We start from the raw sequence: 26813 nt of genomic DNA on the forward strand, positions 1-26813 counted from the left end.
AGAGTGTTTTTCTTCATCATTGCTTATTAAGTCTTCATTTTGTATTTCATAGGTGATGATACTTTAAAAACGTGGGACATCAGGAAGTTTAAAACACCTCTGAATTCAGTTGTTGGTCTACCTAGCTTCTTCCCAATGTAAGTACCGTTTTGATTTAAGATGCAAGGAATTACATGCTGATGTCAGTGAAGATTGATTCAATGAGGTACAGCTTCTTGTTGAACCAATCTTGTTGAATAGATTCTACTCACTGTGTGCCCAGCTCACCAAAAAAACTGGAGTAGTAACCATCACAAAGCTTGTTCAATGTGTGTAAATCCAGTTAGGAAGGGCGGTTTATGTTGACAGGTTTAAAAGGGGACACTACTACTACTTAGAATGTCTGACATTTTGTCTAGACCTCTGACTGATGGTGCCCAGAAATGTTAAGGATTTGGCCTTTGATTTCCCCCTTGCTCTTATTCCTAATACTGATGCCACATTCCGCTAATTGTTTGTGCCTTGAGATAGTGGACTTCTCCTTCCTCTCCTCAATGTCCCCTTAAGCTACTCTAGAAATTAGAAATTAATCCAGAGACTCTGTCCTACTGAGCAGATTTTTCTCCTCTTGCTAATATTCTACTCTTAATTTATTAAGTTCTACTGTCTACTGTGGTTACTCCGTGGTATGATTTATATGTCATGGAACTAGCTCCCTCGTAATCCTGGGTTTGTTGGGGTTGGGATTCATTTGTCCATGTAAAAGTGCATGATATTATTAAAAACGTTCAGGGTTGACATATACATGAGCAGTAAGAAATTTAAAGCAGTAAGAAAGGGACTCGGGTGGCGCTGTGGGTTAAACCACAGAGCCTAGGGCTTGCCGATCAGAAGGTTGGCAGTTCGAATCCCCGCGATGGGGTGAGCTCCCGTTGCTCGGTCCCAGCTCCTGCCCACCTAGCAGTTTGAAAGCACATCAAAGTGCAAGTAGATAAATAGGTACCACTCTAGCGGGAAGGTAAACGGTGTTTCTGTGCGCTGCTCTGGTTCGCCAGAAGCAGCTTTGTCATGCTGGCCACATGACCCAGAAGCTGTACGCCGGCACCCTCGGCCATTAACGCGAGATGAGCGCTGCAATCCCAGAGTCGGATATGACTGGACCTAATGGTCAGGGGTCCCTTTACCTTTAAGAAATTTAAAGGAATTTTAAAGGATAAATTTGTAAAATAAATAAATAAATAAATGGATGTGCAGTATGAATACGATAGGAAAAATAAGAAACCGCAGAAAGGGAGGAGGGAAGTAGTGGAAAACATATGTTTTGTGTAAATTTATATTCATTGCTAAAGGTTGTAAAATGGGAAAACTAAAAATTATGTGTGTGTGTGTATGTGCATGATGCAGTGGTACCTTGGGTCTCAAACTTAATCTGTTCCAGAAGTCCATTCCAAAACCAAGGCGTGGATTAATGGATTAATCCGTTCCAGACTTTTAAAAACAACCCCTAAAACAGCAATTTAACATGAATTTTACTATCTAACGAGAACAGTGATCCATAAAATGAAAGCAAGAAACAATGTACTGCAGTCACACAATCAATCAATCAGTAGATGAACTGGGTTCCACACAGTCACAAAAACAAAACAAAAAAGCCGCAAAAACAAAAATGCAGAATAAATAGCAAAAAGAGACAGACCTCAGCGTAACACTGAAAACGGAAGTGTAACACTGAAAACGGAAGTGTGGCACTCAAAATGGAAGCGTGGCACTCAAAACAGAGCATGTTCGGCTTCTGAAAAAAGTTCGCAAGCCAGAACACTGCCGGGTTTGCAGTGTTTGGGTTCCAAATTGTTTGAATACCAAGGCGTTTGAGAACCAAGGTACCACTGTATTAGGTTCAGTGTAGACCCACCTCTCACTCCCTCCCAAGCTGACCTGCAAGTTAAGAAACAGCCTCAGGAGTCTGCTCTCTCCTTTTCCCTGGTGATCTTAGCTATGGTTTACCATTGAACTTGCATCTTGGGTTCAAAATCTTGCTACATCTTTAAAGCCAATAAGACATGGGAATTGACGTTGGGAGAGGAAAACTGGCTTCCAGCTTGCATTTTTCAGGAAGTCAGAATTGCATCTCCACAGTGCGCTAGGGTTACTGTGCTAGAGCTCTTTAAGCTTGTAATGCAAATTGATTTCCGCATGCTGTTTTTGCTCCCTGCTTTTACTCATGTACAGCTCTTATCTCAAAGTCTGAGATTAATTTTTGAAGAATGTAAAAAGAAAGCACTATTTAGTCTTGAGAGTGGACTTTGACATTTCTGAACATTTGTTTCTTGCGTTGAGAGAAGAGAAGGGAAAAGATATTGGAAAATAGTCCTGTTTACAAGTTCACATTGTTATGTAAAATGGATGGGCATGACGTCGAAAATGGATATTTTGACCTACTTATTTACTAAACAATGATAGCCAGATTTTGAAACTTTCTGATTGTTGTATGCTAGACCTTACCCCCTTTCCAATGCTGAAATCTTTTCGAGACATCTCATTTTGTTGGTTTTGCCAATTTTGCATATTGGAACACAGCTGTGATTTTAGTTGTCATACATAATTAAGGGTTTAACACAGAGTTTGACATAATACATAAATAAGATTTCAAGGAAACCAATTCATCTGTTCTATACTTTATTTTCAACAGGACCGACTGCTGTTTCAGCCCAGATGATAAACTACTTGTTACTGGTACTTCTGTTAAGAAAGGAGTTGGAAATGGAAAACTTCTCTTTTTTGAGCGTGAGACATTCAAGAAAGTGTATGAGATAGATGTCACAGATGCGGTAAGCCAGAGTTCAGTGTATTACTTGATTTGTTGCTTTTATTCATACATGAAAAAGGATTATGTTGTCACTTTGTTATGTATAGTTATAATTGATGTCATTTTTAGCATATAGGCATATAATTAAATGCATGGTTGAGATTCTGTAAGATCAGGATACCCTAGAGTATACCATGCTAGTTTTGGTAACTGCATCATCTCTTACAATAAAAAAATTAACAATAATAAATGATTTCAGTAATATAAGTAGTAGGCACAATACCTGAGTCCCAGAAATAGTGGGCAGTCATGGGACTTCAGAGGGCCTTGCTCTTTTATAAACTAGATCACATTTAGCAGGCATATATGTGAGTTTGGGTGTGTAAGCACAGTTACTCAAATTCAGCATTTTACATTTATTCTTGTCCTGCTTCTCTCACACTGCACCATAGGATTGTACAAGTGCAGAATTGTATATCATACTGTATTTGCAATAATTTTCCAAACTGTCCCTCTTTGCTGGTGCCTTTGAGCAGAGGGGCAACTGATTAAATAAATAAGTTAAGAAAGCCAAGTTGTGCTTGGATGATGATAATGGTGATGATTATAAATCTTAGCTTTATATAAAGAAATGAAGGAATATCCTGGATTTGAATTACAAAACAGTTCCTTTAGCAGTTGACATGAGGAATTTCTAAACCCCATGCTCATGCCTACCTCCATAATCAGATTGGTTAGTGACATTCCGCACCCTTGCCTACCAATATATGTTGCTTGATTCACTGGACTAAGTATATTGTAGACACCTTAATGCTACATACCTTGTTTCCCCTCTTCTTCACTTGTGATAATTGTTGAATTGTTGAATTTGTATTCTTGGGGCACTCTACCTGGGAGCCAAGGGACTAGTTGGGGGTAGCTAAAAGGTTGAACTCTATACCCATTCAGTACCTTTCAGTCATGTAATTTGATATGGTGTTGATATATTTAGAAAACAAACAAAATGCAAACGTTCCTCACTAGCCAAGGGCCATACATAGCTCTTCAGGCTTCCACAAGTAATCTTAATGACTTAAGTAGAATTAAAATTTAGTGCAAGAGAGGGCGGGCAGGCGAATGCCAATGAACTGTGTATTTTATCTATAAGCAAAATAGCAGGGCTTATTGAATTAAATGATAAACAATCCTAATGGGTTCAGCACATGAAATGGGATGCAAGAGAACATTATTGTGTCAAATTCAAACATTATAGAAAATACACTTTGAACAGCTGTTTAGTTTTACCCTATAAGACTGGGGAGAGGTGGGGGGGGGGGGGTCCAGACAATATAGATAATTTTAAAATGCTTAAAGGCAGTAAACTTAATCTTTAAAACTGCTTGGTAAATAGCCAGTAGATTTTGGCCTGCGAATGAACCTGGTGTTTAATAGAAGCTTAATGGCTACTTTAAATGCTTGACCAAAGTGATGTCTAGCATTCCTTTCTGTCATACCAAGCAAGCCTTTGTTCACCTCTTTTCTTTTTTTAAAGGGTTTTTTTTGGGGGGGGGGTTGTACATTATTATTCCAGGCCTTTTGTTGTTTTCTTTGTATGGGCTAGCTTGAGTGCTTGCAGGCCTATCCAGAAGGCAGTTTGCCAGTGCAGTCTATTCTGAAATGAATAGGGCATGAGCACAGCTAAGCCAAACCATGGCATATTATGACTGAGCAAACATGCAGGCTTCCATAGAGAAGATGGCAGCCGCTTTGCTGCTCCTCTGGTCCTGTTGCTGCTGAGCGCTAAGCCATGGCTTGACTTCACAGTATGTATGAGCTTGGGTTCATGGTCTGTCTCACTCCAGACAAACTATGTTTGTTCTATGACTTACCAAGTCTGTAGCTTGGACACCATCGTCATTGCATGACTATGGTACAAATTCATAGTACTACTTGTAAGAAATGGCAAAAACCTGGTAAGCAGCCTTATATCAAGTCATGCCGCTGATAATAAGCTTTTATAGAGAATATTCTCATCTGTACCAAATAAGTTAACGTTTGTTTCATAGCTCTTTTATTAGTTCGAAATACTTTCTGTTTTTACTTTGTTTACGTCCCAGTGCAAAAAAATCCTGAAGGGGAGTGATACATAAATTTAATCAACTTAACCTCTGAGGAAGATCTTAATTAATCAGGCAGTTAAAATGCAAGTACGTGACATTTCTTCAAACAGATACTTGATGGAGCATATATACATATATTTATTTCATAAAATTTATACATCGCTTGATTATAGAAAACCTCAAAGCAGTTTACAAAAGATTAAGATCAAGAAAAATTCACAACCATACAGTACTTTAAAACATTCAAAAGTTAAAATACTAAAACAAGTTAAAATTGCCTCAACTTTTCTTCTAGGCATATAAGTTCATTATATAAGACCTACAGTTCCCAATGTTGCTGAATGCAGTTAAAATGTCCCCCATATTGTTGGTCCTAAGAGTTCAAAGGGTGGTGTGTTTTACCAAAAAAAATATTCCTACGACAGATACGCTGGTGTTTTTTCCTAGCCGTTGAGCATTTTAAAGCTGGTGACAGTATGTTCACAGCATTGTGGATAACTTTTCAACTCCCACCTTATTTATTGTAGTTGGCTAATTGCATAGGATGGGCTCCAAAGGAGCTTCACACTTGAGTTATTTGGTTTGTCCACTTCTAGGCAAAAGTTTAGCATAATATTTTAATGTGCAGACAGTCTGCCTATTCCACAGGGGTAATAATGGACATTCCTACTCATCTCAATGGACTAGTCGTGCATTTTGGGAACAGAATAATGGTGGTATATTTTTTCCAGCCTTACATTACAAGTATTTTAAAAACGAATCCATTTAAAATAAATTATTTTACAATCTTGGAAGTTTTGTATGCCAATGTGAGTTGGAAGAGTGACTGAAAAAAATAGTTTCTAGCCAGCTTTAGGACAGATAACAGCAGCATTGAAATGTTAGTTGTATGAAATACGTTAAAGTGCTGTTAGTTAACTTAATTATTCTTGTGCACATCTGTTTGATTTAAAGCTATTGTCTACTCTGGAAGCAGTGCTGTTAACCACTTAAGAACAATTACTGTCCCTTACAAGATAATGTAAAACACGGATGGCATGCTGTGGCCAGTTGGATTAGAACGCCCATCATGCCGCACCTTTGGCCTTGTGGGTGGGGCTGATGGGAGCTGCAGTCCATTAACTGGAGGGCCATAAGCTCACCATTGCTGATGTAAAAGGTGCTGTTGAGATGTCTTATTGGCTGACTGGAGAGACAAGCTGGTTCATAATTGCTAATGTATATGGCCCATGTCACTGTGGTGTCCAGCCATGCCATTTTAGGGACTTAAGGCATCTGCTTTCTCGTTGCTGACTATGTCAGACTCAGCAGCACAACTGCCACAGTTTGGAAGTAAAGACAACCAGGGCGAAGGTTTCACTTGTAACTGGGTACCCTAGCACAATATTATTATTTATTTATACATACATACAGGCAGGCAGACATACATACCCCACCCATCTGGCTGGGTTTCCCCAGCCATTCTGGGTGGTTCCCAACAGAATATTATTACAGTGGTACCTCGTGTCACGTACCGTGCCCCTTACGAATGCTTCGGGTTATGAGCTCTGCTAACCCGGTTGCGAACTTTGCGAGCGGAAGTCGCGCACCAGCAGCAGTGGGAGGCGCCATTAGTGAAAGCGCGCCTCATTACAAGCAGTTTCGGGTTACAAACGGACCTCCGGAACTGATTAAGTTCGTAACCGGAGGTAAAGGGTAAAGGGACCCCTGACCATTAGGTCCAGTCGTGTCCGACTCTGGGGTTGCGGCGCTCATCTCGCTTTATTGGCCAAGGGAGCCGATGTACAGCTTCCGGGTCATGTGGCCAGCATGACTAAGTCACTTCTGGCGAACCAGAGCAGCACACGGAAACGCTGCTTACCTTCCCGCTGGAGCAGTACCTATTTATCTACTTGCACCTTGATGTGCTTTCGAACTGCTAGGTTGGCAGGAGCAGGGACCGAGCAATGGGAGCTCACCCCGTCTCAGGGATTCAAACCGCCGACCTTCTGATCGACAAGCCCTAGGCTCTGTGGTTTAATCCACAGCGCTACCCGCGTCCCGGAGGTACCACTGCATTATTATTATTATTATTATTATTATTATTATTATTATTATTATTAATAAATAATAATAATAATAAAGCGATAAAACATCAAACATTAAAAACTTCCCTAAATAGGGCAGCCTTCAGGTGTCTTCTAAGAGTCAGTTAGTTGTTTATTTCCTTGACATCTGATGGGAGGGTGTTCCCATGTTCTTGGAGGAGATATTAGAGGAGCCCAAGCCACAGATGTGTCCATTGCACACTAGAAGGGTCCGCAAGTTCACATTCCCTGCTGGAAGAAATTTTACTCTATCCAGAAGAGAAAGAGTTAAGGGCAGGGGGAGCAGGGGTTCTAGGTGCCCAGAGAGTGGCTGCTGAGCTATGATTGGGTCCTCTGCAGCACAGGAAGGAAAGAGTGGGACATACTACTATCTTCATGCAGTGCAGAGAAAGTTGTTTATTTGTATAAATGAATATACCTGTCCTCTTCCTGAATTGCTCAGAGCACAATTCATGTGATTATCTCATTTTAAGCTCACTGCATACCTGTGAGATAAGATGCTCTCACAGACAGAAGCTTCCCAAAGGCCATGCAATGATCTTAATGGCTGACTGGGGACTTGAATTTAATTTCCCAATTGTGAACCAAACTTTTTGGTCAGTTTACTACACTAGCTCCAGGATTATGCCATGCCAGTGCCTAACTGGATTTTCATCTGTGTTACAGCATTTCTTGGCACCTTTTAGGTACAATGTTTTATTTGCTTTCATTCATAACTTGCCCATTCCGTGGACATTTAGGAGTTCAGTTTTTTTTAAGAACCTGAATGTATAGTATGTAAAAGTGAGGGCTGAATACATGTTTCCTATCATAAAATTACTATGAAATGTCAGGTTCTTTCAGGTTTTTTCACCCACTTGTAACCACTACTGCAGTATTAAATGGTGAAATGCTATCATACTGATATGCTTGCTTATGATTTTGATGCTGCAGTTTCTCTGAGGAGCATTAAATTCTGTGGCTAACATATGAAACGGTTGTATGCAGTGTTAGTGAACATTCTAGTGCTCCTCAGACTTCCATAATCCATTGAAGTTCCTTGTGCTCCCTGGAAGACTACTCCAGGAGGTTGAGGGATTTTCCTAAGCACAAGGGACTGCAGTGGGCAGGAAAACACCAGCCCATCTTTGTGCATGCCTAAGGTGTTTCCAGGCATGCACAGGACTCTTGGATCCCTGCCTATAAAAACAGTGTTTAAATACAGAGTTCATTTATTGTCCTCCTGTTCACCCAAGGAAAGTTTAACGTGTGTATATGTGTATGTGTGTATATAAAACAGAATGTCAGTGCTTGATCATCACTGTCAAAATGTCTCTTTACGTGTTCCGAGTCTTTGGCGCTTATCTCACTGCACGGGCAGCCAAGTGCAGCAAATCAGAACAGTATTCTTCAAACAGGCCCCACCACATTGCCTCATCACCACTGAGGCAGAAAGCAAAATTGGCACTTGTGAGGCAAGCGTGTAAAGCCGAAATGTTTTCTTAGCAGCAGTTGTTGCTGACAGTTTTACGTCTTTCCGATCCATGGTGGAGCCCTAAACTAGACATCTTAAACCGTCAAACCAGTGCCAGATAAGCCATAGTGCTAATGGGTTGTGTTTTTTTAAAAAGAAAAACAAATGACTTATCAAAGACAGGTAGAGCAGTCAAATGTGACAAGGTTCTCTGCTCCTAAGCTTCAAAGAGCCTGTATGTTCAGCCCTCAAAGTTCAGGATTGTCATTAGGCCAAAGGTCTAGTGCTTCTCTCAGCTGCCTTCTCCTGACAGAAGCATTCCTCCTTCCTTTGGTTTGGTCTAATCCATGTTTTGTCTGGCAATGGCAGCTTGGGTGCTATTTTTTTTCAGGTAGAGGAAATTGCTATATTCCAATTTCAGTCCAAGTTTTCATAGTTATCTCCCACTCTCCTCTCTTTGGCTTGGTTATCTTTCACCACTGGAACATTTCATCCAATACTGACAGCAGGATGGAAGAGTGAGCAAATTTCATAATCCCTTTCCATCAAATTTAGATTTTAAGGCCATCTGTAACGGAAAGGAGTCAAATAGAACAAACATGCTTTCTCCAAAATGTGGACTACTGCAGCTGAGAAAAGCCTTTGCTTCTTGGCTCATAGCCTAAGGCAAGTGTGGCTGTCATATGACATCACCAGTAGTTTAAAAAACAAAACAAAAACAAATGTGTTTAGTACAGACTTCAGCCAAATATGAATGGACACATTTTTTAAAAAAATTAATCGGTTAAAAGCCAGCTAATCCTCTAAAACTTATTTAAGCAGTTGACAAGTTCCGCATGTATGACTACAACTATTAGTTAAGTTTATAAATTCAGTGAATTCTCAATTTATTTCTCATTGTAGAGATTTAACAGATTATCCTCTTCCAAATTCTCGCTGTATTTTTTTTTTTACCATGAGTAGTCTAGACTCTTGAGCTCTGGGTGATGTTTTCATTTTAGGGTAGAGTTTGCCACCAGATTCTCCCAGATGTCAGCCTTAAACAATACTGGGCTGGACTGACAAGGAAAGAGAAAATCAGCACAAGACTCATTCCTGTAGTACCATTCTATATCCCAGTATTAAATGTGAACTGATACAGTATCTTTTGTTAAACCAATTGCCCTTTAAAATTATTGTAGCTAGGTTTGTTTGTTTGTTTAAGTTTAATGAAAAATGTCAGTCTTCACTCTTAAAATAATTTTTTTCCTGCAATGCTAGGTGATGTTTAACAAGCGTTCTTGCCTCTGCTATAGAACTATGAAGGGTTAGTAGTGCTCTGCAGATGTTGTAGGACTCTTTAACTCCCATAATCCTGGCTGTTGACTTTGCTAGCTTGGATTGATCAGTGTTGGAGGCCAAGAATATCTGGAGGCATACCCCTGGGGGGGGAAACCAGTGGCAAGTTACAGTAGGTACTTTGACCTAGTTTTCACAAACGGGCAGAGATCTACCTGTGCATGAACTGTCCCAATTCAGATTGGAAGTGGGACTTTGGTGATCAGCATGAACTTCCACTCTCTTCTCTCCCTTTCTCCAAATCTCTGGATTTTGTAAACTGTCAAGATAGCTGGAAGACTTAGCGAAAGCCTTTTCCCCCGACTTGCTAGTTTTCTGCATTCAGGGATTCAAAAAGAGAGAGAGAGAGAGAGAAACATTGAAACATGTGGAATGGTACAATCCTCTGCCCATCTGTGAGAATTAAGCCTCTGTTAATTGGATTACAAAAGGTTCCGCCTTGCCGGTAGGAGTCAACTTACAAAAGTCCTTCTTGAGACAAGGCAGTAAAAGAGAGAACTATTCCCTTTGGGAATGTAATGATGAAGCATAAAAATGCCCTGCATTTTACAGGCTTGTCAGTCCAATAAAAGGTATCATCTTGCTTGTTTTACAAGCTTATCCCTCTGTGGGAGCAACACATCTCATGAGACCCTTTTATACAATGAAGGCCAAACTATTTGGTATTTTAACACGGAGCCACTTTAGCATTCAAATAACAACTTCCACTGATGGGTGATGCTCACATGGGATGAAAATGCTGTTGGACCATACATGAAGGAAGTTGCTAAAGTCAATACATGTGGGAGATTTTCAATTGGTGTTATCCTTCCAGCTCCCTGCATGTAATGTCCAGAAGGTTTTCTGGGGTAGCTTTTTGAAGGGTGCCAGGGGAATATTGTCAGATGGGGAAGATGCAGCCCCTTAGATCAGCTTTCTCCAAGCTGGTGCCCTTCAGATACTTTGGACTATACCCCATAAGACCCAGCTAGCACAACTGTGGCTTGTGTAGCAGGCTAATAGACACAAATGGGCACAGAACCTATGCTCTGTGGTAGTGTATGATGCCCGCTCAACTCCCTTTCTAAAACATGGCAGGCGAATCACAAAAATCCAAAACATTTTGCATAGAGAAGCATGTGCATATTGCTTGCATAGCGGTTTAGATCAGGTACAGTAGAAGTAAAATATTTCTTTCTCTTAAACAGCTGGGTAGTATTCAGAAACTAGCTAGCAAAGTGTTTGGGGTTGTTACTGGATTCCGCCATAGTTAAACTGGGAAACACTTGTGGCTAAGGCTGCTTCAAGATGAAGGGTTAGCAGAATTGATGCTGGTGCAAGTGCTATCGTTTTAATAGCTACACACTCTGCCAGCAGTTAGTACCTCCTTCTTGGAAAATGGGGTGGAGAACCCTTTTCACCTGCAGGGCCGCATTTCTTTCTAGGCAATCATTCAAGGGCCACATGCTAATTGTGGTAGGCTAGTTTTGACACACACCTGACACATTTTTTTCTTGTCCTCCATCTACACAAGCAAAAGACATTACCAAAGGGCACATTATAGCCAGGCAAAAACACACAAAGCAAGGCCAGAGAAGGGTGCGGCCTGAGAGAGTTCTGAGGGCCAAAGAGAGATGCCCGGAGAGCTGTGCTTAGCCCCCAGCAATGAAGCTCCCTTTTGCTCCTTTTAGGAGCTGGAATTGTCCTCATTCACAATCCCCAGAATATTTTATAGTATTAGATCTATATTAGGAAACAGTCAATGCATGTATGTTTGAAAGACAACAGTAGTGTCTTATATACTATGAGAGTAAATGGTAAAAGGACACTTTTAAACCACTGGAAAAGCACAACAATAATATGCTTTAAGGAAATCTATAATAGCATTCTGACAATAGAATTTTACACTGCATCTTCAGGTATAGCCAATACTCACTGTTTCTGAGTTCCAAATTCACAGAGCCGCAAACTAGCAAGTGGGGCCAGAGGGTTAACCAAATGTTTTGTGCTGGTTTATGCAAAACACTATAAATCTTCCTCCAGTTGATTTTGTACAAGAAGGAAAATCTGATTGCAGAAGTGTCTCGGATCCTGTGACTTGCTTTTAATTACAGTGCTTACAATTCTGACTCAGCTCATTCGTCTCTTGGGTGCAGTTGAAATTCAAACATCAGCTGCCTCATTTGCAGCATTATTACAGACACGATTACAGAACTCCCAAGTAAAAAGGAAGCAAAGCATTTCACTCTTCCTAACACACTGCTATAGGCTTAAATGGAGTGCAGATTCAAGACTGTAATTTATTTGTTGTTTAAATTTATGACTTGCTTCACATGAGACATCAGGAAGTGATTTACAGTATAATAATGTATGTAAAAAAGATAGATGATAGATAGATGATAGATAGATAGATGATAGATAGATAGATAGATAGATAGATAGATAGATAGATAGATGATAGATAGATATTTAAAACAATCACATACATTAAACTTTTTCTAGAAAACACTTGAAAACACTTGGAAACAACAATAGCACATACATAAAATCAATTTTAATCCAAAACAATATCCAGTTGGGGTGGCGATTTTACCAGGTTAGTTGAAAGAGGAACATCTTTAGTATGCACCAAAAATACAACGGAGATCTCCAGGATGCCTTCGGTAGAACACAGTGATCAGTTTTGTCTGTAGGGACTAAGGCAATATTTTGGGTATCCTAGTCACAAGCTATATAGGGCTTTGTACAACAATACCAGCACTTTGAACCTAGCCTGGGACCTGATTGGCAGCCAATGCAATCCTTTCAACCACTGTGCAATACAGTGGCAACATTTCGCCCCAGTGAGCAGTCAGTTCACTACAGGGCAGCCTCAAGGGCAGCACCACTTACAGCACATTGGAGTAATCCAATCTGAAGGTTACCAATCCGTGGACAAGAGTGGTCAGGCTATCACCATCCAGAAATGAGCATAGCAGTCTTACCAACTGAAGGCACTCCTAGCCACTGAGGTCTTCTGGGCCTCTAGTGACAGAGATGGGTCCTGGTTCACTTCCAGACTACAAACCTGCTCCTTCAGGGGGAATACAACCCCACCCAAAGCAGACAATTGGCCAACTGTCCAGTAAACAAACAGAAAAGAGAGGTCTTTCTACCAGTTACTGTTAATTCTTTTACCATAAAATACGTTGAGTAACATCAGTGAACTGATGACACCTAGCTCTGTGTTTTTAATTTTTATGAAGTCCAGAAACACTGATCTGGTCTTGAACCTGTGCCTGGCAGCTGTGTTTATCTGGAAGAGGGTGTTAAGGGGGGCTTTGCAGTAGTAGAAAAGGCTGGCCATTTCAAAGCAATTCTTAATCATCATGGGCAAACCAGGAAAGGAACCATTTGCAAGACTCTACAGTACATATTAAGAAAGGGCAGTTTCCTTTTTTGCATTTTCTAATGTTCCATTTTATTTTATTAGAATATTTGCATCCCACACTTTCAGACAGGAAGCTCTACATAGCTGAAATCCCAGTGCACGTCTAAAGAAACAGCCACACATTGAACAAACAGCAAAGCAGAAGCAATCGTTTTAGGCTCAATTTCTCTTGTTGTGCTTGCAGTGGAAAGTGTTCCACCAGCCTAAGCTTCCTCCTCGCTTTGGAATTGGAGAGGTGCAGGGATTGGCCAAACTGCGAGAGGCAGTGAAGGATAGGCGTGCCTGGCGTGCTCTGGTCCGTGGGGTCACGAAGAGTCGGACACGACTGAACGACTGAACAACAACAAGGGATTGTGGAGGACATCAGAGTGGGTGGTGCAACTGTGGGGATGATCCTTGACCCCTTCTTGGTTTCATGGATGAGAGGAAGGCTGGAGTTTTTGGTGGTGCACTTCAGAGATGCTCAGAAGCATAGTGTTAAAACTACAAACAACAAGCTTCCTCCTGATCTTGGAACTGGAGACAGAAGCTGGAAATTTTCTTAAGGTTGCATGAGGCCTTTTGGGAATAGTTTTGTCCCTTTTCTGGTTTGAAGCTGGGGAGGAGAGGCTTGGTATGGTGTTCTTCCTGTGCCTCTGAAGTTCTCTAAGTGTACTAACTTCAGAAATGCAATATGATTCCAGAAACGATGTCACCACAACTGTCTCAAGCTCAAAGGTAGGGAGGGAACCAGAGGATTGTCTCTGATTTTACACTGCAAATCCAAAAGACATGCAAGTTGAGAGGCAAGAGCTATCCCTACCTTTTGGGGAAGGGGCAAATGTCAGGAAACAACACAATTGGGGTTTGCCAACAGGGCTGGCCAAAATGTGTAGAACCTTTTTAGGTAATTAATAATAGTGTTCATGCAATAAGTCTTCGTACTGAGTATAATTACACTATTAAAGCAAAGGCATTAAAGCAAAGCAGCATGGGACTGGAAGAATGAGAACTCTAAACAGATATCTCTATACTTCAAACATTCCCAGCAGATTCTTGCATGAGTGCCCAGTTGCAAACACAGATTAGGCTTTACTACTCCAAATTTTGAAGAATCTTTGATAGGATAGCAAAAGCTGTTCTCTAATGTCACTATTTTTTTTAACAAGCATGTTTTAGCTGACCTGATTATGCACATAAATATTTTCTGGGAGAATATTAACAGAGAAATATTTCCATTTTTTAAAAAAAAATGTTTTTATTTAATTTCCAAGTTAACAAATACAAGAGAGAGAAAACAAATTTCTCGAACATACACAAACAAGAGTAAACAGAAATCATTGGGATCTAGGAATTCGTCCATTTCATGTCTATTTCCTTATTGTTATATATTATGTCTAAATTAATTTACTTTGCTGTACATGCAAGCAAATGAACCGTATTCAACATTCAAACAAACTAGAAATGAGGTCAAAATTGGGAAAAGGTAGGATTGTTGGCCAAATGGTTTAGAAATTGGCAATATGATATGCCTACGTAGTCCCTTTGGTCTACAAAGTAGGAATCCTATAACAGAATGCCTTAAAAGGCTCCAAAGTCATATTAAATTTAATTTAGGCTTCCCAGTTAGAATAAAATTGTATTTTATGCTCCCTTATTAAATAAGTTATGTGGCTTTTACAATTTAACGTGTTACCCTAAATTTGGAAGCCCCTTTTCCTTTCCATCTGGCACAATATTATGGTTAGTGGTGCATATTGTATTTCCAAATGGTATGCTTGCTTACTACTGCTGGTTTAGGAATTTCCTATCTTGCAGAGGAAAAAAGGATCCCTTGGAGGGGGGTGGTTGTTTTAGACTTTCATTGTACAGCAGTTGCTGTGGAAGTATGTAATATGGTGTAGAAGTAAGTAAGTAAATGAACATTGGTTTCTACACATGTAATTTACTGAGTCTTTGCAGCTTAAGGGTCTCGTGCACCTCTTGAGTCTTACCTGAAGATAAAGATAGCTGAAATGTGACAAAATAAAAGGGAAGCTTCCCCTAAAACTGGGTATTGTCCTGGGTTTCAGAACTAAAAAATTACTAACCAAGAGCTAATGTTTTTCAGAGTGTTGTCCGTTGTCTCTGGCATCCTAAACTGAATCAAATCATGGTTGGTACAGGGAATGGATTGGCTAAAGTATACTATGACCCCTTCAAGAGTCAAAGGTATTTAATTAATTGCATAAGAACCTTATTTCTTAAAATGTATAAATGCTTGTTTAGATGTGAGATTTCTTTGAATTCACTGTTTTATCTTAAAAAGTGAGGAGCGGGGAATGGTAGCTTGTGTTTTCCTGTTTTCCTTTTCCTTTTTTGTATACTTATTTATTCAGTTTTACATATAAAGGAAAACCAACAGTCCCAGATGACTGGGAGTCGTGGTCAAAAAGATAATTACAAATCATTTTCAGTAGTTTGTGTTTTCAAACTAGCCGTGTTTCCCATTGGGAATTAGTATTGCCTCTTTTTTAATTTCTGGAATCCCGTTTCTGAAATGTTGCATCGCTGACACATTGTGCTTGCTCCAATTCAATGATCCCAACTTTATAAACTATGGTTTATTAAGCTGAGAATGAGCATTGTGCGCATGCATTCCCTATGCACTCCTCCTGTCTCAAGCTGGCTTCAGTGCTTGTATCTTGGTTACTTTAAACAAGAGTTTTCCGTTATGAAATTGGAAACTGTGCTTTAATCTTGGACTCCAAACCATGATACGAAACCAGGATGTTTACAGTCTGATGCCGTCTCTAAGGAGGCCCTCCTGGAGACCTCATTGCTATCATTTAGGCGCCAGACAAAAATTCCTGATTTCCCAAAGCTTTTTAAGAGCAGCTAATGTGAGCATTTAAAAAAAGGGGGGGGGACGAAAAAAATCTTAGAGCTGTTTTGATTTTCCTGTCTAAATAGGCTACTGCTGTTTTAGTTTGCTGTATTAGTTTGTATGCTTTATTTAATTATTTTTTATCATTACTCTTAAATTGTATTTTTGTTTTGTATCTTGCAACTCTGTTGGCCATCATAGGAACATGCATTTATGTTGAAGGTGCAGGGTATAAATTACGTAAATAGATTTCCATGAGTTATAAAAGAATTGCAAGAGGGTGCAAAGCATTTTGATACACCCTTAATTTGTCTACTTAATATTTAACTAAAACTTATTCAGTGGATTCAGGCTAAGGAGCAAGTGCTCTCAGTTTCCATGTTTGTGATCTACATATGCAGCTGTGCTCTTACTCAAGAAGACATTAAGGAAACATGGGCAAATTCCTGTTCTTTCCCACTGTTTTAGCAGCCTCTTCTCATTAGCTTCGCATCAAAAGGGCAATAAACGTGAAAGTGAAAAATAGAAGGTTCGGTTGACCCCCCCCCCCACTACTCTTTCCTCCTTTTAGTGTAAATTTTCAATATCCTCCCTGATCCTGGACAGAAAGGTCTGCTTGCAAAGCCTTACTGACATCCCTTAGTCGTGTTCCCTCTAGCAACCAGAAAAATACATTTTTATTTGCCCAGGTGCTGCTTTGCAACCCAGACTGCAAAATAATAATAATAATAATAACAACAACAACAACAACAACAACAACAACAACAACAACAATAATAATAATAATAATAATAATAATAATTGTTTTCTCCAGCATAATGGACAGCCCCCTTTAACGACCTGAACTTTATGGGTAGAAAGGAACCTGCTTCTACAATAAGCCTGACTGAAGATACAAATATAACTCAACTTCATGGCCTCTAACGTTGAGACTCTACAAGCCAGACACCCAGCTGTCCTTTGTTCTGACGAGGATTATAAATCATTCTACTTTAGGGATAGGATACTTGTGGCCCTCCAGTGTTGCTGGTGCTAAACTATTCCCATCAGCCCCAGCCAGCATGGCCAAAGGTCAGAGATAGTGAGCACATCCAAACAGCCACAGATCCTGAGAGTACCTCCTTGACCAGTTATCAAGACATTTATGAGAGTCGATGCACCACATTGAATCATATAACTTTTAATACAGGGATTACACACACACACACACACACACACACACGGGGAGAGAGAGAGAGAGATATGCTACAACTAATAATAAGACGACTGCACATCCATGTGCAATATTTTATTTTGACTACGGCAGACCAACACGGCTACCTACCTGTAACTGCACAGCCATGTGTTTACATGGAGGAAGGGAGAAATGAAAAGGAACAGAGAGTTGATAGATGCTTTACTCTGGCCGTTCTCGACCTGCAGTGGGGTGAGCCTATAGGAGGAGATTCAAGAGGGTTCTTGGCAGACAGATCACCTCAAAATACTGGTTTAAGATCAAAGCACAATTCATTTTGTGACAAAAAAAATTGCCACTCATATTTAGGAGGGGTGAGTCCCAGTGGGGACTTGCTTCCAAGTAAACGTATATACGATTGTCCTGTAAAAACAGCTTTTGAACTTCGCCAGCACTTCTTTTCAACTCTTTTCATGCAAGTTCTTGTACTATTATTCTTTTTTAATCCTTTCTAGGGGAGCAAAATTGTGTGTTGTAAAGACAAAAAGAAAAGAAAGGCAAGCCGAGACCCTCACGCAGGATTACATTATAACACGTAAGTAACTCTTAAATTAACTGTTTATTTAAATACATCATTTTAACTCTCTGTACATTATGGCTCGGATCTAGTGGACTACAGGGCCCTTCTTTAAAACTAGAATCCTGCCAATCAGCAGGAAGGAGTCAGGGAAGACTTAAATTGGCCACACTCCTCCTCAAAACCCAAATGTTGTCTCTTTAGCTTTTAAAGGGGGCTCTGCTCATTTGGTCCCAACGACAGAACTAAACAACAGAGCAGAGCAGCAGCTTGGCCCAATGTTCTTCAGTCTTTCTGAGAAGTGGTAACAGCTGCGCTATGAGCCCCATTCTCTAAGTGTGACTTTAGCCCACCAGCAAAAGTATATTGCCACTCTAGCAAAGTAAACTGTAAGTGGGAATCTCAGTTTTGCATCCTCCGGCTACTTAAGATGCATCATTTTCACCTGTGGGGATTGGGCATTGACTTTTCAAGGAGAGGCATTTTACTTCATTATTCCCCAAGAAGCCTTCATTCCACATATGGAAATGGTTTTTATAGCTAACCTCAAATGTTTTATGCAAAATGGTGTAGCATGCCACTTGCCAGCAAAAGTTTGACTTTTCACGCTTCACGTAACGTGCAGATGTAAGAAATAACTGTTTATTCCTAAGGTTCTGAAGCCATCCAAAGCCAGAATGTACTTTTATTAAGGGTAATAAACTTAACAAAAGCTGAATTAGGCTGCACCGGCAACACTTGTGTATCAGATTTGTGCCCATGCATAGCTGTTCTGAGCGTTACTGAACTCAAACATCTATGCAAGCAAGAGGAATTATCAAAGTGCAAGGGCATATTCCATCCAGACCAAAGCCCTCAAGGACAGCATGGAGCAGGGCTAGTAAAAGCTGGGGCCTGGGGAGAAGGGGTATGGCCTGGGATGGAGCTGTTGCTAGGGAAAGTCTTAAAGGGCAGATAGAGAGTCCCCAGGCCTGAGGTTTCCACTCCTGAATTATGGGGAGATGTGAAGAACCAGACACCAGGGCTGCTGTAACGTCTGGCTTCATTTTCTTTTAACTAACCATTTTACTTGCACCTGAGCATACCTGCCAAGTTTGTATATACAATTACCAAGCCATGCACAGGTGAGGAATCTGTGGCACTAGACTACAGCTCCTATCATCCTATCCTCTTGCTGCTAAACTACAGCTCCTATCATCCCTGGCTTATGACTATGCTGGCTCAGGCTAGTGAAAGTTGTCCAAGGTCATCTGGAGGGCCATAAGTCGTGTACCCCCCTCCAACTTCTTTAAGTTCACTATCTCTTAAGTAAAATATATATATATATTTATATATTATTTTAGCTCATGCACTTCCAATGTTTCGCGAACCACGCCAGCGGAGTACAAGAAAGCAGCTGGAAAAGGATAGACTGGATCCCATGAAATCTCACAAACCTGAACCTCCAGTCGCAGGACCAGGTAACCAGAATTTCTACAATTTGTAAGCAAAACATTGCTAAGGCCATTTATGTGTTTGTTTGCAGAAGACTGAATCGACCATATAACTCTGTTACAAGCTTGTAGATGCTGATGCAACTTCTCATTTGCGTGGATGTACAGTCGTACCTTGGAAGTCAAACTGAATCCGTTCTGGCAGTCCGTTTGACTCCCAAAATGTTCAGAAACCAAAGTGCAGCTTCTGATTGGCTGCAGGAAGTTCCTGCAGCCAATTGGAAGCCACGGAGGCCCTGTCGGACGTTCGGCTTCCAAAAATAGTTCGCAAACCTGAACTGTCACTTCTGGGTTTGCGGCGTTCAGGAGCCAAAACGTTTGACTGCTAAGCTGTTCAGAAACCAAGGTACGACTGTAGTTTTTGCTTCATCTTTTCCGTTTGCTCTTTTTTTTCTTCCCTTGCCACTTTGCACATCTGTTCATTCTCTCCTATATTAGGTCGTGGTGGTCGTGTTGGGACTCATGGCGGGACTCTGTCTTCATACATAGTCAAGAATATTGCACTGGATAAAACTGATGATAGCAACCCCCGGGAGGCCATTTTACGGCACGCAAAGGAAGCGGAGGAGAGCCCGTACTGGGTTGCTCCAGCATATTCTAAGTAAGGAGACTCTCTTAAGTGCGGGGCGGGGGGGGGGGGTTAAAATCCATATACAGATATGTCTTAAAGACATGGTGAACTTGAACATAAGCAGAAGACCTGTTTAACAACACTATTCTCTGCCTCTTTTTTTGGAATGTTGCCACTAATGCAGAAAACGGATAGGATGTCAGCTTTTTTTTTTTTTAAGGAAACCTAGTTTCTGACCCGTTTGAATGCTGCATGAGTAAAATAGAATTAGAGTTTTTTTAAAAAAATTATTTGGGTTTTTAGAAAAACCCACCCAGAACATAAATACTGTAGTACTATGTATATAAACCATTTGCGTATGTTATTTAATTTTTGCATAAACCTGCCATTACTTTTGCAGATACGGGGATGTTGCAGAAATTAGGATGTTCGTGTTTTTCTCTCAGAACCGTACGCTGCACCATGCTCACAAACCACTGCATGGTTTTTACAGAAGCATGACTGGCCAATTTAATGAATTTGCTGCTTATAAATTATTTCTCCCCTCTGTGACGTGTCCAGCAATCTCTTTGTAAAAACAATGAGTTTTGCAATTGCTGGATTTCAGCAGGAATATTCTTTGCTTAGCCTTCTACGATGCCAGGTGCATACCTGGTTCTGTATAAATAAATAATATATACAAATGTTTACTTAGAAACACCTCAGACCATGGTGTCTCTTTAAGTCCCTTTTTCATGGGTTCATCCCAAGGCACTGCTGCAATATTTAAAAGCCAGCACCAGTACGGCCCGGACCAATCAAATGACTCCTTACCAGTTAACCTGCCACTCAGCTTGACCCTGATTGGGTGATAAGAACTCATCCAACTGCCACCACCTACAGTGTGGTGCAGCTGTTAACTTTATAACAGTTGTGGGCTGAGCCCTACACTGTTCATGTAAAGAGCTAAAGGACACTTACGAAAACCATTGCAATGGAAGCTGTTCATAAGGCCCAATTGTACTTTTCTTTGTGCTGCAGCTATTTCCTCTTGACTCTCCTTGAGTGCACCCTTAACAAACTGCAGTTCTCCAAATCTTGCAGGCGTGAAAATATGCTTTAAACGTGCGGTGTGTACGCCGCCTATATTTTGATAGTTTTATTGTGCCTGCTTCATTTCAAGATGTGTGGATTCTATTGGTATTTTTGATAAATATTTCTTTACTATTTATGTAAAGCACTTGGACTAAGACAATGAGGCGGTCCGTACATTTTGTTAAATAGAAATAACAAGTCCCCTCACTCAAGAACTAAGCTAGCAGATAACTCGGGCTTCAGTTATATACGCTCCTAAACTGAGTCGCCATGTATAGGATTGCACAGTTAATGAATAAGACTCTGAAGGGCAATTTGATTGACTTAGTAAGACTTTGTATTTCCAATAGTGGGGAACCGCCCACTTGCTCTAGCAGACAGGACTATGCAAGTAAGACTTGTATCTGCCACCCTCTGTGTGAGAAAAAGCCTCTCCCAGTTCAAGTCTTTCCTAGCTACAAAGGGTAGGCTGCCTCTAAGGACATTGCTGGTGCAGCTACTGTTTCTTACGGAGGAGATAAAATGTACCAATGCCTTAATTTTCTTCTCGTTAAGAACATAATTTGCACGCCCCCTTATCTGAAAAGCCGTGTGTCCATTTCATTCCATCGCATTAATAGAGATCCCTAGTGTGTGTTTGGTGTCGCAGCTTCCTCGATGATTAGATTTCATCCTTGACACCTGCAGTGTAATGAACATGAAAGTTTTAAAACGCAGAAGTAATTCAGAAGGCTCACTGTGCCCAGTGGGTGGCTCACATTACGGTTTCTTGTTAAGAGCATAGCTGGGCGAGAAGTGGACAGGAGGCAAGTTGAGCACACTGCTCATGCACACATCAGATAGGAACATTGGGCGGGTGTGTGTAGGTGTGCTGATGTTGGGACAATGAAATAAATATAATTAAGAACTCTGGCCAGAAGTTTCAACCAAAAAGATGTGTTTACTCGTAAGTAAATACAAATATAGTATCAATCCTGTTAAGAATTACAGTCTTAAATGAAAAAATAGTTTCACATTGAAAAATCCCTTGAAAGTCTTTTAGAAATTGATGTAAGGGCTTCTACGATGCGTGTCAGATGTATAATGAGACAACTGGAGACCAGGGAGACCAGGACAGGGCCCCGTTTCGGCGTAGATGCCTTCCTCAGCTTGTTTTTTGGGGGGAGAAGTGTATAAAATATATATGGTTTCTATTTCTTTGATTCTTGAGAAGATGTAGCGTCTCAGAGAAAGTTTTCCTGTGTTTTCTATGTGACAATAACTAGCAGATAGGATGTGCAGCCTCGTTGTGGAAAAAAATACCATGGTTTCTGCATTGCAGAGCTTGTTTTAGGAAAATTCTTGAAAAAGAAATTCAAACCAGAGTAACTAATCTCTCTGGTGTCCAGGTTATACAAATGACATGCAAGGAAAAGCGTAAGCAAACTTTCTTAATGGTCTTTCTTAGGCACTTTTTCAGCTGTTGTGGGTATTCACCAAGCCCCACTTATCAATGGAGAAGACTTGAAATCCCCCAGTGAAGACTTTGAATTAAGCCCAGGTGCCAAAACATTAAGGGGTGTGAGTCAGTGGTGTAGGACTGATTCTCTTGTGATCTATTCCTCCTCAGCCCTCCCACAACTGAACCAAGCTGGTGAATTACAATGTGGGGGGGGGGAATCCATTTTGGGGATCATTAGTAATGGGGTCAAAAATAAAACAGCCAGTATCAAAATGCCTTCATGTTAATCTATGGTGCAACCACACTTGGGAATATTGTACACAGTTTTTGGTTGCTCGCATCTCAAAAAGGATACTGTTTAGCACAAAGTGAGAAGGGGTGGGGCAGCAGTGAGCCATCTCACAGCTTCTTCCAAATCTGTTAAATGTGTTTGAGAGATCCCTGCAATTTACCTTTGCACCGACCCTTAATGAGAAAGCATTATCAGATTTTAAGGAATTTTTATCCTTACCTTTTAAATTGCCTTGTGTTTTGCTCGTTTCTTAAAGTTTGGGCATGGCACTGATAGTTCCACTTTTGTCGTTAATTCCTTCTGTTAGAAATTATTTGTGAATTCTGGGGGGAAATCCCCTTTCCCCTGATCCATAGCAGTAGCGCCAGGCAATGACTGTATCAAATTATTGAGCCATGGCTTTAATTGACAAAGGCTCCCCTGTAGGCTCGCTGCCAAGAAAGTTGCGGTTTACCCTTGCATATTAACTCACAAGTAGCATAAGCAACTTTTCTTCACGTGGTCAGACCACTTGCCTGCAGCACATTTTTTCTTCTTTGTGAATGAATGCTAAACACAGTGAGTAAGTATAAGCGGCAATAACCTATGGCTTTGAAACTGCCCTAAGGCATCTGACCTGATTTCATCCTCTGAAATACTACAGGAAGATGTGTATGTTCTCTCACTCAGGCGTGATACATCCTGCTGAAGCATTGATCACATTTTCCATCTACGGCAGGCCAAAAAGTAGGCAGCATGGACCAACTCATTCTTAGAAGTGTTGGCTAATAAGAATTGCAGCTCAATGCGTTTTGGAACCTAGGTTCCTTTTTCAGGAGCAATCACTCAAGTCCTATGGAGTTGCAGAAGCAGCTTGCACTAATACTGCTCCTGATCTGGCACTATGAGAACAAGTTTTTGCATTCTTTTTGGTTTGTCTCACTCCTTTTCTTTTTTGTTTGGGCGGAGATGGCAGCAGGGTTGGTATCAGTGGTAGATCATCAGTGCTCTTGGTGTAGAGGCCAAGGAGGAGGGGGAGGAAGAAGCTGCTCCATGATGAGTCAGATTATGGTCCAGCCAAATGGATCAAAGCTGTCTGTGCTGACTCTTAGAGGTCATGAGTGGACATAATCTGGCAAAATTGCACATCTTCTGCACTGCCTAAGAGTTCTGAGATTTATCCTCCGCGCAGCAGTCTTTTGCACAAATTGCATCCTGCAGAATAGTCCACACCCAGAAGCTTCCTTCCATGCCTGGGCAGGCCTTGCTGTATCCAAGTGAAGGTCATTTATTACTGGGCTCAGTATGTCAAGTTGGCTACAGTGCTTTTTTTCCTTTTTAATCGCGGGACTTAGATACTTAGCTGTTTGAAAGTGGCAAGTGGTGAGTTCAGGGTGTGGTCCTTATCAAATCTGTTTGGCATAAGTAGTCCTTAGCAAGAGAGAAAAGCACGGTCTCGGGCTCTTATTGTCCTTGCAGACTGCCAAGGTAGCTGAAACTACTTAGTACTTTATGTCCTTCTGATGTTGTAAAAATACTACTGCGCAAAAGCCAAAACAACACTAGCTTGCCTTTTATTAATTACATGCTGGAGTGTGTTCAGCAATGATGCAGTTTTGTAGTAACATTCTGCACTGCTTGGAGTTTCCTGGCCCAATTTTTAAGTGTAAAAATTAACTAAGCACTGATTAAAATGGAAAATGTTTGTGGAATCAAAATATTAAAAAATAGTTTGCTGAGCATGTAATGTTTTCGTTGTCGTCGTCGTTTTCAAACATCCAGTGGTGACTTGGTGTAAATTTATTTATATGCTGGCAGTGTCTTGGTCCAACTTCCAATCCATTGAGTTTGTGTGCTGGGTACAAGGAGAAGGGGACGACAGAGGATGAGATGGTTGGACAGTGTTCTCGAAGCTACTAACATGAGTTTGGCCAAACTGCGAGAGGCAGTGAAGGATAGGCCTGCCTGGCGTGCTCTGGTCCATGGGGTCACGAAGAGTCGGACACGACTGAACAACAACAACAACAATATGTATTCATATGAAAATAGTTGTTTTTGTTTTCCGGCAGCTGTCAAAACACAGTGCAATTAATGAGCAATTGCCATGAGACAATTTCTGTTTCTAATGTGCACCTTTAACGTGTATTTCCTTCTCTTCTCATAACTGCATTCCAACTGGAAAGTCAACAAGGTTCAGCAGGCGAGGAGTAGAAACTTCTCATTCAACCAGTAGTGCAACTTTCCCTGGGCAGAGACTAGACCAGGGATGGGGAATCCATGGCCCTCCAGAAGATGTTGGAGTTTCCACTCCCATCAGTCCCTGACATCATAACCAACAGGGATGCAAGGAACTGTAGTCCAGCTTCATCTAGAGGGCATCAGGTTAGCTACCCCTGAACTAGACTGAGGAAGTGCGGTATATGTTGGAAGCTGTATAGCAGAGGTGGCCAACATCCAAGAGACTGTGATCTATTCACAGAGTTAAAAACTGGCAGTGATCTACCCCCTTTGGGGGGGGGGGGTTCAGGTCAAAGTTGTTGAGCTTTTTCTTAGGAAGGAAAGCCCTGTTTTTGATGATTCAGGTCATTTTAGGGGTGCAGGGCAAAGATGTTGAGCTTTTTTTAGGGGAGCCAAAGTTTTTTAGCTTCCTTGGGGGGAACCACTGATCTACCGGTCATCTACCACAGACATCCAGTGATCTACCGGTAGATCACGATCTACCTGTTGGACATGCCTGCTGTTGGACTGCCTGCTGCAGTCGTATATGTGATTGGCTGTCTGAGACCACCAGATTTCCAGGAGGACTCCAATCGGTGTTTTTTCATGACCCTAGAGTTAGATTCCTCTTCGCCTAGCGGTGAAGGATTCTGAAAAAGGAGGTTGAGATAGTGAACAAACTTTAAAGAGCTGTCCCACAAAAATAAAAACCCTGGAAGACTGGAAAAATACCAGAGACTACAGTGCAATTAAATAACTTGAATGAGATACAAAATTGAAATGGGACAGATTGCCCTGAACACACCACACAGCAGTACTGAAAGATATTTGTTGGTTTGCAGCTCGTTTCCAGACTCCATTCAAAGCACTAGTTTTGGCCTCTGGAGCCCTGCATGGGTAAACACAAAGTTGTAAACTTCTGCAGAGCTCCTTTTTAATCGTCATTCTTCTTTAATATCTTTTTAGGACCCAGCCAAAAGCAGTTTTTGCAGAAGTAGAATCAGACGAAGATGAAACAGATGACAAGCCAGAGTGGAAAAAACGTAAAATTTGAAGAATTTAAATTGGAAGAGGCTCGCAAAGGATTTGGTTTCTTTTTCCTTATGCAAGAGCAGATTCCTGCAAGCAAAATTGCTTTCGCACACAGGGCTATTTTCACCAATGTGAAATACTATAATTGCCATAAAGTGAAATAGATTTGTTTAGCATTACATTTGCATTTTGTAAGGGAACTGAGTTCATAAATAAAAGCTTATTTTTAAACTATGTCTTCTTTAAAAACCTATGTGGTGTTTTTTATATATATAAAAATACTAGACTAGATAATGTCTGTCTTGAAAATAATATGGATGCTATAATTTTTTTCTTACCCTCATGTGACTTTTCAGGTAGTGTGACATATCGCCTAAAGACTACAGGGTACTTGTCGTAGTGATAGTATCAGCTAGAACAATTTAAGTTGCAATCTTATACACACTTATCTGAGATAAAATCCCATTAATGGGGCTTGCCTTTGAGTAGATATGTATAGGATTACACTCCATATTTGTTTTCAATAACCTTATTTCACACATATGATTTTATTTATTCTAATGCATATAAAATGTGTGTCAAGAATTGTACAGAATATTGTATCATTGACAAATGTGTTTATTATCAACTCTCTATATCAGAAGTAAATATTTCTCCAATAGAAATGTATATTTTCATTTTCTATGTGCAGCATATATTGTATCAGACCTATTAATTATTACTTTGTACCAGGAGGCAATAACATCCTTTCTGTCTATGCATTGCTTATATTTGGTGCGTGGCTTTGTCTCAGATACATACACACACACACACACAGAGAGAGAGAGAGAGAGAGAAGTTCTGAGGTGTGATAGCAATTGCCTTATTTATGTCGATAGCGCTGTAACCTGTATCAGAATTCCCAGTGTGTCCTTATTTTTCTCCCTCAAGATGATGCTTCCAGCAAT

At 40.6% G+C, this 26813-nt stretch overlaps 1 protein-coding gene across 1 annotated transcript in view; it reads left to right on the top strand.

The window, feature by feature from the left end:
• WDR70 (WD repeat domain 70) overlaps positions 1-26102 on the top strand; it is a 109241-nt gene extending 83139 nt beyond the window's left edge. The window contains exons 12-18 of the mRNA XM_033164137.1: positions 53-137; positions 2669-2807; positions 15261-15361; positions 17706-17785; positions 19111-19227; positions 19699-19861; positions 25801-26102. Of these exons, the coding sequence (XP_033020028.1) occupies positions 53-137; positions 2669-2807; positions 15261-15361; positions 17706-17785; positions 19111-19227; positions 19699-19861; positions 25801-25888 (773 nt within the window). The 3' untranslated portion in view covers positions 25889-26102. The remainder of the gene's footprint in view (positions 1-52; positions 138-2668; positions 2808-15260; positions 15362-17705; positions 17786-19110; positions 19228-19698; positions 19862-25800) is intronic.
• Positions 26103-26813: the final 711 nt, after the last annotated feature.

This window comes from Lacerta agilis, chromosome 11 (assembly GCF_009819535.1).
Source record: "Lacerta agilis isolate rLacAgi1 chromosome 11, rLacAgi1.pri, whole genome shotgun sequence".
NCBI lineage: Eukaryota > Metazoa > Chordata > Lepidosauria > Squamata > Lacertidae > Lacerta > Lacerta agilis.